At 42.6% G+C, this 15,488-nt stretch overlaps 1 protein-coding gene across 10 annotated transcripts in view; it reads right to left on the minus strand.

Annotated features, from left to right (window-relative positions):
* The window catches only part of TTC7A (tetratricopeptide repeat domain 7A), a 181,905-nt gene that overhangs the window by 124,483 nt on the left and 41,934 nt on the right, over window positions 1-15,488 (minus strand). For all 10 annotated transcript variants that reach the window (XR_012763068.1, XR_012763070.1, XR_012763069.1 and 7 more), the window contains 2 exons: window positions 10,546-10,683; window positions 9,647-9,730 (listed from right to left, as the gene is read on the minus strand). Coding sequence is in view for 7 of the 10 variants with exons in the window: in XM_075412838.1 (XP_075268953.1) it covers window positions 9,647-9,730; window positions 10,546-10,683 (222 nt within the window). In the remaining 3 variants the exon portion in view is untranslated. The remainder of the gene's footprint in view (window positions 1-9,646; window positions 9,731-10,545; window positions 10,684-15,488) is intronic.

A 15,488-nucleotide genomic window follows, 5' to 3' on the forward strand; every position in this document is an offset into this window, starting at 1 on the left:
CTCCCCACTAGCAGCCTGTCCACTGACTAACGCTGGCTCCTCGTGGAGCCTCAAACGGCAGAGCACTTCTCATGTCTGTCCTGCTCCTGGCTCATGAAGCAACCACAAACCAGTGACTACTGAATGTTGCAAAGCACATTGTCCCACCCTGTGCCTACACCCAAACACCTCGCGCGTGGAGTCACTTCATCACATGCACTCAGGAGCTTCTGAACATGCATTTACAGAGCGTGAGCCACATTTGACACAAAGTTACATCACTTTAAAAAAGTTTAGAAAATTTGCAATTAAACATATGGAGCAGGAGTGGTTTTAGAAACAGGGTGACATGAAGCCTTTCTCCCCAACTGCATTTTAAAAATTCAATAGATGTATATAATATCACCTTGAAAACTTTACTCAGCAGAAATTATATATAGATGATGAAAATTTTAGTAAAGGAATGATGGGAGAAAGAAAATCCCACTCCTACAGTAGGAGAGACTGGTGTGACATATTATGTCAAGGTGTTTTAAAGATATTAATTACAGACATCAATAGGCAGAGAACAAATACCATCCACTCAGTATTGAACACAGATGTCATTGGTTTGTAAAAATATTTAATGTGAAACAGTGTTTGTGTAACGTTGAAATAATTTGATAATTAAAATGTACATATTCTTTCACTTAGCGTGGGTGGACCAGGCAGCCAAGCACACTGTTTGTGAGATTCACTGCAAGGCAATAATAATTAGATTTATTGGTGAGGCATGTTCTGAGAAGAGCAGAGCTTGAACTCCAAGTGAGTGCATGCTTCCTACTCATAATTCTGAGCTTCAGAGGGGCTCACATCAAAATTCAAGCCAGACTTAAAGTTCTTTCTGTTTGGCTTGTTAATTGCTGGCTTATCATGACTCCACTGGAACCAGTTCCCACGGATTTCTGAAAGGTAAGGAATTGCCTCTGGGTCTCATTTGGCCTCTTTCTGGGAAAAAGGCTTTTAAGTCCCCCCAAACACACACAAACCTGTTAAACAGACATGGTTTAAAGAACTGGTAAGCTTGCCAACAGCTGCCTCATGGGGGTTTCATAAACTTTGTTTATGGGAGGTCTAATGTAGGAGTTCTCAGCCTTGGGATCCTCGTCAGGTTTAAGCAGATTCAGGACCATCCTCCCTTTGTTACGGGCCAACAAAGCACAGAGCTCAAATCAGGTTACGGAGGGAAAACCTGCTTTAATGGGAATGTTCAGCCATCAGAAAAAAAACACTTACTGCATAAGGGACTTAGGAACCTCAGTCACCTGAGCTGGGCATCACCATCCATCACATACCAATAACTTTCCAGTTTTTACAATAGAGACAGAGAAGGACATGGCATTACTGTTCCATATTTAAATCCAGTATCTACAGAAAGCTGGTTTTCTCTGTCAATTTTTTCCTCACCTAATCTACTTGCATACAATGTTTTCTTCTGCAGAGATCACAAACATGCTCCACAATAATTTATGAAAAGAAAATTAAGAAATGCAGTTTCTGGGAAGTAGCAAGCAATACTGACAAATGTCTGCTTTCTGACAGAGCTCTGTGTACCACACCCAATATGGGGGGGGGGGCACTTCTCAATCTGCAGCAGGAAATCACAGGGCAGCTATGGGGAAGGAGAAGGATGTAGAGGACACCTCAGCTAAGTAATTACAGCAGCCATGATTTTTGATCCTGTAAGGGAGTAAAACATACAGAAAAACTTCTATTGAAATACAAAACACAACTGCCATTACCCATTTACTAATTATTTAATGAAGCATGCAAGCATACTTCTCAAAGATTCTTGCACATGAGCAGTACAGTATGAATAATAGTCTACAGTTAATTCTCTTTCTTACTCTTCCAAAAGGCTCAAGAGATCTTGCCATCAATTACAGTAGCACATAGATGCTGCCTAAATGCTGGTTTTCCTAGCTCACTCCAACACAATTTTCATTCTTTCCCCTCCTCTTCTCTCCCACCACACCAAAGCAACAAAAGAAGGATGTCAGAGATCTATTTCATATTTAGAAGATAAAGAAACCAGAAGTGTAAGTAAAAGGCACAAGAATTTCCAGACAGTAAATCATGCCAGGCAGACCTGACGTAACATAAACAGTTGCTTTTCTCTTGCAAAGGTTCCAAAAATCTTTCTACTTTTTGCTTATCTGATAATAATTTTCAGCCAGAGGGAAAAATGTTCCTCAAGGTGGTGGTTTTGGTAAACAGCCTCATTCCCAATTCACCTGGTAGTTTAGTACACAGATGAATCTCCACAGCTAGTACTGCTTTATTTCTAGCATCATCTTGTCTGCTTTTAAGAACAGCACTATTTCAAAGGGATTGTGGGGAAGAAGGGGAAATCTTTCATCATTATGCAAGAATTAGTATTCCCTGTATCCTGGGATTCACAGCCATCTAGCTATAAATGACCTTGAACCAACACATGAAGACGACAGAGCGAGCCAGCAACTGAGAACTCTGCAATTAGTTGTTTTGGTATTAGCTTTCCACTGAATTTCCAGATTGCTGCAAATCCCTCAGCATGAACATTATTCCCCTAAGACATTTACTGCTCTCAACACAGGGACCAATTCTCCTCCCTTTCCTTCACCTTGTGTTTAGGAAAGTAGAGCATTGGACTTAGGCAGCTTCAAATATTCACTTTTAAAAGTACGTCTTAAATTCTAAGATCTATAAGCATAAATTCATCCTTGCTAATGGGACAAACACTCCACACTTTCTGTCAAGAGAAGAGAGTTAAGCCTGAAAGGCAATTATATAGCCCACCTAGATATTCTGCTCAGTCAGGCATCTTTGGAAATTTCCATTTTTTGTACTATCTACAGCACACAGGCACACTCCCTTCTAATCCTTCTTTGGCACCAAAGTAAACCAAACCATTGAATATTCCCTAGACAGCTGACCTTTGTAACAGGATCTTTAACCAATGAATGTTCAATATTTTAACTTTCCTTCCCCAGCAATGCTATTTACGGAGCCATCCGAGGCCTCTGCTGCTCCCAAGGTTCCTGCCTGCAATGCAAAGAGAAATGTACTTTTTTAATGCCAGTTGCCTAGCAACCAGCCTAAGCTTTTGCAAGGAAACTAACAGAAGGAACAGCCTAAATCATAAAAGTCTGTCTGCTATTGCTGCAAAATTATGTATTAAATGTATTTATAACTTTCCTTCTAACCTTCAGAAAGCTGTATGTTGGCAGTACATGCATGGCTGAGTCAAACTTGAAGCTCCTCAAAGCTGTTAGAGACATCTGCTTTTGCTGCACTGTTGAAATAAGGGGAAGTATTCCTTTTCTTTAGGTGCAACACAGATATGAGCATCTCAGGCATTAACTTGTCATTATTTGGCTATGACCAGTATGTATTAGCAACTTGTAAACGGATCCAAAAATCAAAGTTCATGGCTGCATAAGACTGGTTTAAAAACATGAAAAATGCTGCCAGCACAAGCCCTGGGCAGGGCTGCAGTATCTCCCACTGCTGAGCAGTCAAGGGGAGGGAGCACACTGACACCGCAAGATCGGCTCAGGGAAGCGCTGAAGCCTCCTCCCCCAGGAAAACAGCTGAATGACAAACGCCAAGCAGGATGGGATTATTTCCCTTTGTATAACACCAGATACCTCCTGAAGCATTATGTTATTAAGAAAGCCATTCAGGTAGACATGCATGACTCTTTCTTCCTCTTTGCCTTAAAGATGAACAAACATAAGGGATAAGAGCAGAGAGGAGCATTTTGTGAACTTAAAAGCAGCTTTATCTGCCCGGTTTTGCAAGGTGTCATGCTTGGTGCTTAAATTCCTCTACTGACAGCCTATCTTACCCACATGGTAATGTCGACTATTGTCCCTCTGGTGTCCTCAGTACAGGCTAGCAGGGGCTGGGGAAGACCAGCAGCGATGCATTTGTTTCTAAAGCCATGCAACTGCTGTCCTAAAGGCAAGCGCTGGGCTGACAGTGTTCTGTCAACACTGGATGAGGGGGGCTGGACAGCTGTGTGCCAGGCACCCCAAGAACACATAAGCACCATCAGCAGCCCCAGCACAAGGCTTGCTGAGCCCAGCTCCACTGGGCTCTCAGAGGCTCTTCCCCGCAGCCCCTCAAATTGCCCCTGAGCTCTTCCTTTATGCACATTTATGTACACATGCTGTTCAGCCTGGAGAACAGAAGGCTCTGGGGAGACCTTAAATCAGCCTTCTAGTACCTGAAGGGGTACTAGGGCCTACAGGAAAGCTGGAGAGGGACCTTTTACAAGGGCACGTAGTGACATAACAAGAGGTAATGGCTTTAAACTGAAAGAGGGTAGATTTAGATTAGATATAAGTAAGAAATTCTTTACTGTGAGGGTGGTGAGGCACTGGAACAGGTTGCCCAGAGAAGCTGTGAATGCCCCCTCCCTGGCAGTGTTCAAGGCCAGGTCGGACGGGGCTTTGAGCAACCTGGTCTGATGGAAGGTGTCCCTGACCACGGCAGGGGGGCTGGAACTAGAAGATCTGTAAAGCCCCTTCCAAGCCAAACCATTCTATGATTCTAAGATTTTGCTGCACCTCATCCTCTAAACAAGTATAAGGGGTGATGGGTAAGAGCAGATTATCCTCTTCTAGAAGATGCTCCAGACGCCCCTCAGCTGGCCTGAGACTGTATCACTCCCTATCCCTTCTCTCAAGAAACACATATCCTAAAGCAACCTGGTCTAGCAGAAGGTGTCCCTGCCCACAGCAAGGGGGTTAGAACGAGATGATCTTTAAGATCCTTTCCAACCCAAACCATTCTATGATTCTATAAAGCTTTTAATTCACTAACCAAGTTGTGTTGTGGGGTTTTAAAGGGCAGAAACACTAAATATGAGCATGAAAATGGTTTCATGCACTGCATACACTAATAATAATAAACATCCACTGGACATGAGAGATCAGTGTAAGCCTGCTGTAAGTTGAATGGCTCTACTAGGGTACCCAGAAATTTTAGACTAAGTAGACTCAGTCTTCACAGAATAATTTCACAGCTATCTTTGAAGAATCCTCCCTCACTACCCTCAGGAAGCCAGCACATCATCATCACTAAATACATGTCTCGTCTCCTTGGTTGGTAGGTGGAAAGGTGGAAGAGAGGCATCGATGTTGCCTCACGTTGTTCAAGGCACATCTTTTATGAGCTTATCTTTCCCTTAAGCAGTATGACAGGCAAGATAAACACTCACGATGCAGATCCAGAAGACTTTCTGAAGTACTGCCAATTTAAGCTAGAGCCCAACCCCATGATGCACTTCTGAGTCTCTGCTCCCAGAGATGTCCAGTGGCTCTTTGGGATACTGAGGCTGGGTCCCAGGGGAGGCTGTTAGGTGTGGAAGGGGAAAGAAATCTGAACAAGGATCATGTAACTGATCCAACTGGTCTGAGGCCAGGGAAATGCTTGCAAGTGCACAGGGACCCTATTTCACATCCCTTGGGCTTGTAAGACATCATCTAGACACTATGACAATTTTGCCTCCAACTTCAGATACGTCAGTAGAGCTACCCTAGTCTGCAGGGGTGCTGTACAAGCCTGCCCCAAACAGCTGTCTCCCCCTTCACTACTATGAAGACTACAGAGTCTTCTCTACTCCATAAATAAGAGTTTGGTCCTTTCTTCCCCCATTCTGCTGAATACAGGTCACTTTATTTTTAAAAGTCTTGAGACAAGCAGACGCAACCTACTGCACTCATTTTAACCTGGCAGCGGGACAGTGGCTCATCTCATATCCCGAGGACTCTGCCAGATGGCATCCGGCTATCACACCACTAGCCGCTCAGACTCCAGCCTGCCTATGCATGGCAGCAGAGCCAGGGAGCTGCTATACCCACTCAGCCTCTGGCTGTCATATTACCCCATTGTGAAGGTTATCACAAGCAGAAGCAACTTGAAGCAGCCGTGAAGAATTCAGCATTCAGTTTTCCGGCACCAGTTCAGAACAGGGGTGATGCATCAGACTGATTTGAACCTTTCTCTTTCCTATCCAGAACAGCACTTGGTGACACAGGACACCTCTTACTATTCTCTTTCTACAGCAGACATATCTTTGCCATTGGCTAGACTTTCTCAGCATTTAATCTAAAATTGCCTACAAAAGTCTTTCAAATTTCATGGTGGATTTTAATCTTTTAAGTAAACATGCTCCTTTTGTTTTGTAAATGTACAGCTCAGTATACATGCATCCCCAAGAACGGGTTAAAAAACAACCAGACCACACCATCTTTCTCATTATGCAAGTTGCTGAGCAGCAGAGGAAAGTGAAATTCCTGTCACTCCATTATTTCCACCGCTTAAGTGGATAGAAGACAGACAGGAGGGTTATGCTTCTCTGAGCTTTTTTTTTTTCATTCACTGTTTTATGAAGCCCCAAGGCCTTGCTTGCTCTGTAAGAACTTACTGAAGAGATGTGCCTATCTTTTGTAAAGACACATGTTTTTTAAAATAATGTGCAAACTCAAGCATTCACAGCAGAAATGAGCCTAGGTGGCTGGCTTGACATCCAGACTGATTACTTGTGAAAAATGACAGTCATCATTTGGCAATTTTCTGGCTGGTAGATGAAGAAAATAGTCTGAAGTTCAACTCGATTGACTTAACCTGAAGATGATAAATATACAAAATAAAAGTAACACTAGTCAAATGCAGTGTAGAATAGAGGGCAAGATAGGATTTTACAGCACTTTTTAAGAAGGTCAGAGTTTGCAAATCCTAAAAACAGGTTTAAAAAAAAGTGAGGCTGAAGTTTCCAGCATTTACAGGTTGATAAAACTGTTCCTGTCGTACCCAGGATTTATGAGCATGATTTGCTGTACTGCAGAACAAGTAACGCTGCAGGATATGAGATTTCATTACCAAGAAATGAGATCAGCAATTGGCTGTGAGACAGGTGAAAACAGATCTTTTACCTATAAAAGCTCAAGAGCACTCTGCATTCTGCAGTCTAGAAAGACCACACTGTTTTCTCATCAGTTCTTTCTGCTACACTGGAGCACTCACTTTTAAATGAACTCTGTCCTGCTATCAAGCTGTGAAGCAGTATAAAAATGTATGCCACGTCTCCCATTAGCAAGATGACGCATTGCGGAGTATACGGCAGGAATCCTCAGGGAATACTTTGGGATTAGAAGTGAAATACTGCACAGATGGGATTGTTGGGTAAGGGAATTCCCTCTGCCCCATACAGGGCTCAGAACATTTAGAGCTTTTGCATCAATAGGCAAGATCAGGCCATTTTACCTTGTAAATATTTAAAGTACAGGCAAAAAGACATGACATACATTAAAATCTGAAAAGACAGGAGTTAAGAGATATTTCTGTCGCCCTTTTTTTCTCCTAAGTAGCAAATATTCAGTAACTTCTAGGGAAGCTGAAGAGGTATGCAAACATAACAAAGACAAAGTTCTCACATAAACCATTAGAAGCTAAAGATCGGGCCCCATTTTTCTCCTCCATGGTAACCTAACATTGAACCACAATTACTCTCTGGATACACTCACTCTCTCAACCATCGGCAGTTAAAAATCTAGACTTACTCTCCAACAGATTACTAGAGCTACAACATTGTCTGCTATAGAGAAACAGGTTACACAACCTGTAAAGCCAATAAAGCTCCCAGACAAGTCCTGTGAGTGCTTATCAGAAGATACTGCACCTTTCCATCCTAGCCTATCTAGACATTGTTGTCCTCAGTATCAAGAGATTAGGTATCCAGAGGATTTGCAAAAGGCACAGAGGGCAGCAACGCGCTGACTCCAGCTGAGTGCCAAGGGGAGCTGGACCTGACTTGTAAACTCCCCACCTGACACAGGCCAGTGCAAGGTATTAGCACCATGGCACCAAGCTCATTGTTCCAGTATTCCACCAGTAGCTTCGGGTTTTCCTACACATGATTGAGTCTAGCCATCATTTTCATACTCTGAACTGGATTTTAAAATGCTTGTCCTGAAGTCCTATAGGAATCTGTGAGCCTCTTTCTCACTAAACATCTCCCTTCAGCTCCCTGCTGATCTAATATGCTTTGTCAAAGTTTTGATGTCTCCTTTTGATTTTAGCAGATGTAGCAAACTTATGAGGTCACTGTGGAGTCCCAGAACAGAGTCAGAGTTTGCAAGGTCCCACCAAATACACCCCTGGTGCCTCACAGTGGGGCCACTGCTGACCAATACTTGCCTAGGGTATTCCACAGATGCCCAGTGATGCAGGGTCCACACAACCTCCACAGGCAATCTTATTCCAGTGTACCACTATCCTTATCTTTCTGCCTCTTAATACGAAACATGAACTTGTGTTGCTACAACTGGAAGCCATCACATCTTGTCCTACCCATCACAGACAAGATTAACATCTTCTAAGAGCTCTTGAAGACTTGTTTCTCTCTTGGACTTTTCTCTCTCCTTTAAGTTAAAAAAAAAAAAAAAAAAAAATCAATTCTTTCAATCTTTCCACAGTCCTGCTTACTATACCCTTAGCCATCCTTGATGCTCCTTACTAGACTGTCTCTTGTTGTTCCTCCATTTTCCTGAAGTATAATGTGTGACAACAGACAGTCTTCCAAGATAAGGCTTTGGCTATGCTCAAAGTAGTGAAGGAATCCCTTCAGACATCTTCCAAGCTTTGCTGCCACTTCTACATCACAAGATAACAACTTCTTCGCAAAAGCACACCACTTTATATTCATCTCCAATTTCCACTCAAAAGTCACTGTTTTCAGTTCAGCTTATAGCCATAAAACACCAGTAGTAAGTTAGAATTTGGCAGACTACTGCTAATTGGTGGTCTCTGCTCAGTTCCACATGGATTTCCCTATTCTCCATGGGCAGAGAATATAGGACCATATTAAGTGGTCTACTACGACACAGCATTAATTTGCTCCTCCTAGAAGTGTAGGTGAGGACCCCTAGAATGAAATTTTGTAACACCCTTGTTTCCTGCAGGAAGTCTACTCTTTGAAGACTAATAACAAAAAGCTCATGCTGCCTCCACCCACCTTTTGCAACCAGACTTCAGTCATCTCAGTGGTTAACTGGTAACTTTAACAAACAGTATACTAATTTTAAAAACTTAGCTAAAACACGTGCCCATGCAAACATTCACACATCATTTCTTTTTCTACAGTATCTTCTGCACCAAGCACTTCAAAAATATTAATCTTTGCAAGCTCTCTGTGAAAAAACATTAAAATTTCCTTGATCAGATGGAGAAAACACAGCTTAGTGAGAGGTTAAGTCAACTGCCCAAAGACATAGAGTGAGTTGATGACAGTTTTAGACATCAGTATCTTTCTTATGCTAAGCACATTTATGTTGAACCTGCAGAGAATGGACAGCTGTATAACGCTTTTCAATCCACAGCTATGCACAAAATCTCTTTTCTCCTTGATAATGAGAAGCAAACACTACACGGAAAGAACCAGTACTCAATGCCAAATGCACATACCTGATCACAAAGCGCAGTCGGAGTCTAAAAGGTGAGCACTGTCCTTCCACGCAGCTACCTAATGGCACCACCTACACCCACAAAATACATGACTGTGCACATTCAAACTAGTAAGCTAGATACACTTGCCAGAGGAAAAATATGTGCTTTCTAAGTACTTTGGTTGGCACCTTACCTTTCCACAAGCCACCATTGACAGGGCAAGCTGGTACCAGAGATGAAATTCATCAAACGCAAACTTCATGGCTCTCTCTAAGCACTGAGAAATAAACGTTGGGAGAAATGTCAGACTTTTTTTTTTTTTTTTTTTTTTTAAATATCTTTTGTCAAGATAGCTGCTTGGCTTAGTGTTCTGGTTTCGGCTGCCGCCGGCAACAAAAGCATCATGCGGCCGCCCCTCCCCCCACCGGCGTGCGGAGGAGAATGGAAAGAAAGAGGCAGAAACTGGTGGGTCGGGATAAGGGCAGTTAAACAGAGCAGCAAACAGTAACAGTAACAACAACGATACAGATAAGGAGAAAATACGACCCAAACTCGCACAACAGACCCTCTCTCCCAGACAGGACCGGCGCTGTGCGCTCCTCATCTGCGAGTGAGTTCCACCGCCGCGCCGCCCCCCCCACCGGAACCCAGCGTGACGTCACATGGTATGGAATACCCGGCTCGTTTGGCCAGGTGGGGGTTGGGTCAGCCCACCCGACTGTGCCCCTTCCCGGAGTTCGGTGAAAATTAACCCTGTCCTGGCCGAACCCAGGACACTTAGTAATCAAATCAGGGGAAACAAACTGTTGTGGCCCAGGCGATTTATTATTTTTTCTAACGACATCATTTTCCTCTTCTCAGTTAACGGGGCTTGATAGCATACAGCATCACTTCAAACTACGACCACTTTGTTCAAGTGCCTACATATAAATGACTTTAATGTCTCAAACACTTAATGTGTACATTTCTGGCCTGTGCTGCCACAGGTCTGTAGCTGTTTCTACTAACTGCCAACTAGCGTGCTTCATTTTCACCTTCCCTGAGAAGCCCCTACAGAGACCGGCTTTGCTGGCAGGTTCCAGCAGGAGGTACCTCAGACAGCATGACGTACTGCCCTCTTCTGCCCAGCGTGATGCTGAGGAGGTCGTACACTGCAGAAGCATCCTGGAGGCTGACAGCTCGGTCATCCTGCTGGTCCGGGGCTCGGCTGATCACTGCGTCCCGGTTTGCCTGGGCACAGACACAAACGGAGCATCAGACCACAAAAGAGCAAGAGAGAACCGACTCCTCCATAGGAAGTTCCACCCATTATTCCTGACGTTTTATTTAAAACCACCTTGAGATGTATTTTTTTTAAACACATCCCAACATAAGGAAGATGTTTCCATAGAGTTACTTCTTACCCACATGAAGCAAGCTCAAGACAACAGCTGTATGTATGGAAAGGAACTGCTAGGAATACCTCATCCAGATTTGTTCTGCAGAATTAGAGCATTAGGAAACAGACCTACCAGATTCTATTTCCTCAATAATTAGAAATGCAAGGCCATCCTTAAACCACATTCCTTGTTACTTCAATTGCCTGCAACTGTGATGACTGCTTCCATGGTTGATATTTTATCTTCTGTGTCTGCACTTGATTTATTCCCAATGGCACATGCTTTTGTGCTTCTTTTCTGCTACTCACTCTATTTTTTTCATTTGACCAGGTTGCCCTAGTAATCAAATCTGCCTGTCATCAATTTAATGAACACCAAATAATTTAAAAAATATATCTTCTAGGTGTTAGTTTTGCATAACCTATCAGTGCATTGCTCAGCCTAGATCAAAAAGAAACATTACTTTTGACAGAAAGTGATCAGCCTAGCAATTCACAAGGATGTCCCAAAATACCATATGTCATAGACTCAGATTTACTTCAAGATCCCAGCCTCCTTATTTTCTGAGCACACAGAGGGAAACTTGAATCCCAAAGTAAATAGAAAAGTCCCTCTGACTGACGACACAGATACGCTGCCCTGGGCTCCTCAGCCAAAAGCGGTGCAACATCAGACGTTCAGGTCTAGATATCTAAAAGATCAGAAAAATTAGAAGATTGCCAGCAGTTTCACCTGGGGCAAAGACAAACAAAGCGTTCCCTCCCTGAAGCGCGGAGGTCATGAGATTTATTTCATAATACTTACCACTATAATCTTACATCTATTTCTTTCTAATTGCAGTGAGATTTTTTTTTTTCCTAAAAAGGTTAAACATGGGAATTAAGCATAATAAAAATTTCCAAAGAATGCAGCCCTTAAAGCCCACGCATATTTCATTACGATTAAGCTGCAGCTGTTTCATCATGATATTATCTGTGTAATGCCCCAGTTCCAAGCACTCTTCATCTCAGCCTCCAGCCAAGACAGCAAACACAATTACTGACAACTAACACAATCACAACCGAGAGCTGAACGGCAGCTGCTGTTAAAGGCAAACTGACAGGTCAGACTCCGTCTAGTGTTTGCACAAATAAACTTACACCAACTCTCCTAGCCACAAAGTATTTTTCTTTTTCATGTTATTGCAAAAGACGTAATTTGTGATTTAAAAAAAAAAAAAAAAAAATTGTTCAGAACAACAGGTTGCACGAGAGAATGAAACCAAAGAGAAAATCCTGCAACGAGAGTACAGAAGCATAGCTCGTCTACCTTTATTAGCAGAACTAAACAAGTAAGTATCAAAAAAATTAAACAGATGTTTAAGCTGTTTGGATTTAACCCCAAACTGATACTTTAATAGGAAAAAAAGACTTCAAGTAAAGGCATATACAGAATGATCCTAAGATTGCTACTTCAGAGGGTTAAAGAAAAAGCATACACAGAACGATCCGTACTGCGGAGTGAATCCTCCTACGTGTATACAATAGCATTACCAATTTTTCTCTGCGCTGGTTACATTCTTATGACAATTGTTTGTAGAAAATAGCTACTGAGATAGCACCCCCATGCTCTGTAATCTCATCATCACCCACCCATTAGTCTCAGCTATAGCCTAATGGTTTTTTGGGTATCCATCTAGAACTAAGCTATGATTTTTAAGTTGATGCATCACCACAGATAGAAAATTAATCAGAATTGGTGAGTGGCCATTAATATCTGCTAACAGATACTGGTACTAGAGGGAAGAACATGTCCCCATCCTGCAATAAGCAGCAATACGAGACGTATTACAAGGATGCAACATTCTAAAACTGCAGTCATACTGAACATATCATACTTCACCTAAGCAGACAGCAGTTAAAAACAACATATGCATCAGCATGACTAATATACGTTCCAAGAAGATCATAAACCTGCTTATTTTGTTCAAGCTTTCAAACCTCAAAGCCACAGAAGGTCTCTGCAATCTATCACTCTCTATACTTGCATGCTATAAAAGTTGTCACTGAGTAGATTCATCACCACTTCTATCCCAACAATTTTTTTAATACTAAACCTATTTCAAATTGCTAATTCCAGCTGACAAAAAAAAGAAAAAAAAAAATCAAGAAGTTCCTGCATTATCAGAGAGATATAAAAAACCACGCAAAGCCAAAAGATGCAAACCTCATAACAAACTGACTAAACAGTAGCAAGAACACGGAGTGTGTCAAACAGGAATGTACATCATCCCAAGACTAAAGCTGTCATTTACTACTGCAGTGCTACATAGAGGAGGGCAGAGAAAGGAATGTGAATCACTATTTCTTGAAACCCACTCAGGGAAACTGGCATGCTTCTGTGGCCTGCCTCTCACAGAAGGAAGGGTACTGTGACCCAGATGACCATTAGCCAATTTTTCTTGTGTTTACCTTTGTTAATGTTTTTGTAAACTTCAGTTTGGCAGGGAGAAATCCTGACCGGCGCTGGGTAAGTACAGGTGCAAAATAGTTGCAGTTACTGCAACACAGCATACACTGATTCTATTGGATGGGGAATTTTGCTTACTGAGACGAACACAGAGAGAGATTTCATTTTGCATTTGAGAATGCATAAATTCTAAGCCATTTACACCAACATTTTTTCAATACCTGTGTTTCTGTTGTTTCACATCACTAATTTTCCTGAACAAATGGAAAAAGGGTTATTTGTAGAACACTGATCTCCAGTGTATCAATAACATATGCAGCAATTCCCATTTTGTCCTACTGCATTACTTCCATCTCCTTCACTACAAGCAGCAGTAAAACATAGCTACAAATACATTTTCAACACCCCCAGCATGACTCTTACCCTTAAGCTGTTCCCATTGGCACACAGACATGCCTCACAGCACACAAGCACGATGGCGAGAGATGGTGACTCACACCATTAAAAGCAGAGAACCTCTGTTCAGGGCTGCTGCGTGGGATGGAGAAGGTCACTAATGCTACCAACAGGAGTTTCACCATTGGGAGTTAGCGTAACTTGCATTATACGGAGCAAAAATATACCCTTTATTTGAGGTACTCCTAGATAATGGAGCAACCCAGAGATGCATCGCATTTGCATATTTTGGGATGTATCAGACACAACCAGCTGTGCATGCAGGTGATTCAGACATGACAACAATCCTATCCGGGGAGGTAAGACGCATCCTGTAGTCAGCCCCGACCAAGCAGCACACAGGGCCACGAGCACCTTCAACTCTCCCTTTCCGCAGCAGGGAAACAGCCCGCCCGCCAGCCACACACACCAGCAGGGCTCCCGCATGGGCTGGTAGTCCACCCAGCGCTCAGCCATGCTGATGTCTCTGCACCATGCTAGAAGCCCAACTCAGGTGTTCAACCTGACCAGGCACAGAACTGGCTGGGTTTCAGCAGGGCTTTTCAGATCCGTCCCCAGACCGCAGCAATACAACAGTATGGGACTTTCAGATCCATGCTGGCTCTGACAGCAGGGAAGAGATCTGCCTTTCCAGGGACCTGCGATTTAACTAACAACCCTGCTGAGCTACAAACAGCTTGTGCTTTCCTATCCACATATACAGTGTACTTACCTGCAAACTAGATAAGCCACCTATACATGGAGGATTTGCTGTGTATCAACGACCCTGATAATTACATCTTATTTATGGAATGTTTATTACATGTAGAATGGAAAAAAGCCACAGCAAATCCAAACAGCCATTACTTCAGCAGTTATTACACACACATTTATGCTGAAGAAAATTAAATTTTACCACAGGACAAAGATGTGCTTCTTAATAAAACATCAAGCAATCATATGAATTACAATACAGCATATTCCAAGTTGCAGCCCCTTCTCACAGCAATTAGCTATGAAGTATCCTTTAATTGCTCACTTTGAAACATAGCTCCCCCTGCTTTTTTTTGAAGAAGGAAAAGAAAGCAATTAAAATCTTTAATGAGTGCCTGCTGCCTGCCCCTTAATTCATGGGCATTCTAATGTTCAACTTGTGTCTTTTCATAATAGACATAATTGCCAGATCCACTGCAACCCATCTATACAGAGCGGCAGCATGTTTTACACAGTGTACTGTAATAATGTAATTGGTGTGATTCAATACTAGCATTAAGAGAGAATAACAAATGCTATGTGTGCAAGATTGACAACAAGCTTTTGAAATCATGCAGCCGATGCCTCTACTGCCAAAAGATGTGAAACATTTCGCATATGTCCTTTGGATCTCCACTCTTGACTGTTTTGTCCCTGGTGCCAACAAAATGAGTGAATTCTTCGCAACAGCAAGGACCCATTCACACGAAGAGGCTACTGACTTTTCACCTAAGTTATTGATGAGCTCTACACAGCACTTGAAGGTTCCCCTCACTAACATACACGAAGAAAATATTCAGGGTCCACTGCAAAGCTGCTGTGAAAATGGGAAACAGGTGGAACAGGGAGGAAATACCATACTCCAGCCACTCCCCAAACTGATTTTACAGAGATACCACAGCTTGCTCCATTTCAGACCAGAAGCATGGTGAATGAAAACTTACTGCCTTGTGAACTGTGTGGCATCTGTCTCATTTCTGGTAGGCATCAGACCACAAGTTACTGGCACCCCATTCAGAC

This window comes from Opisthocomus hoazin, chromosome 2 (genome assembly GCF_030867145.1).
Source record: "Opisthocomus hoazin isolate bOpiHoa1 chromosome 2, bOpiHoa1.hap1, whole genome shotgun sequence".
NCBI lineage: Eukaryota > Metazoa > Chordata > Aves > Opisthocomiformes > Opisthocomidae > Opisthocomus > Opisthocomus hoazin.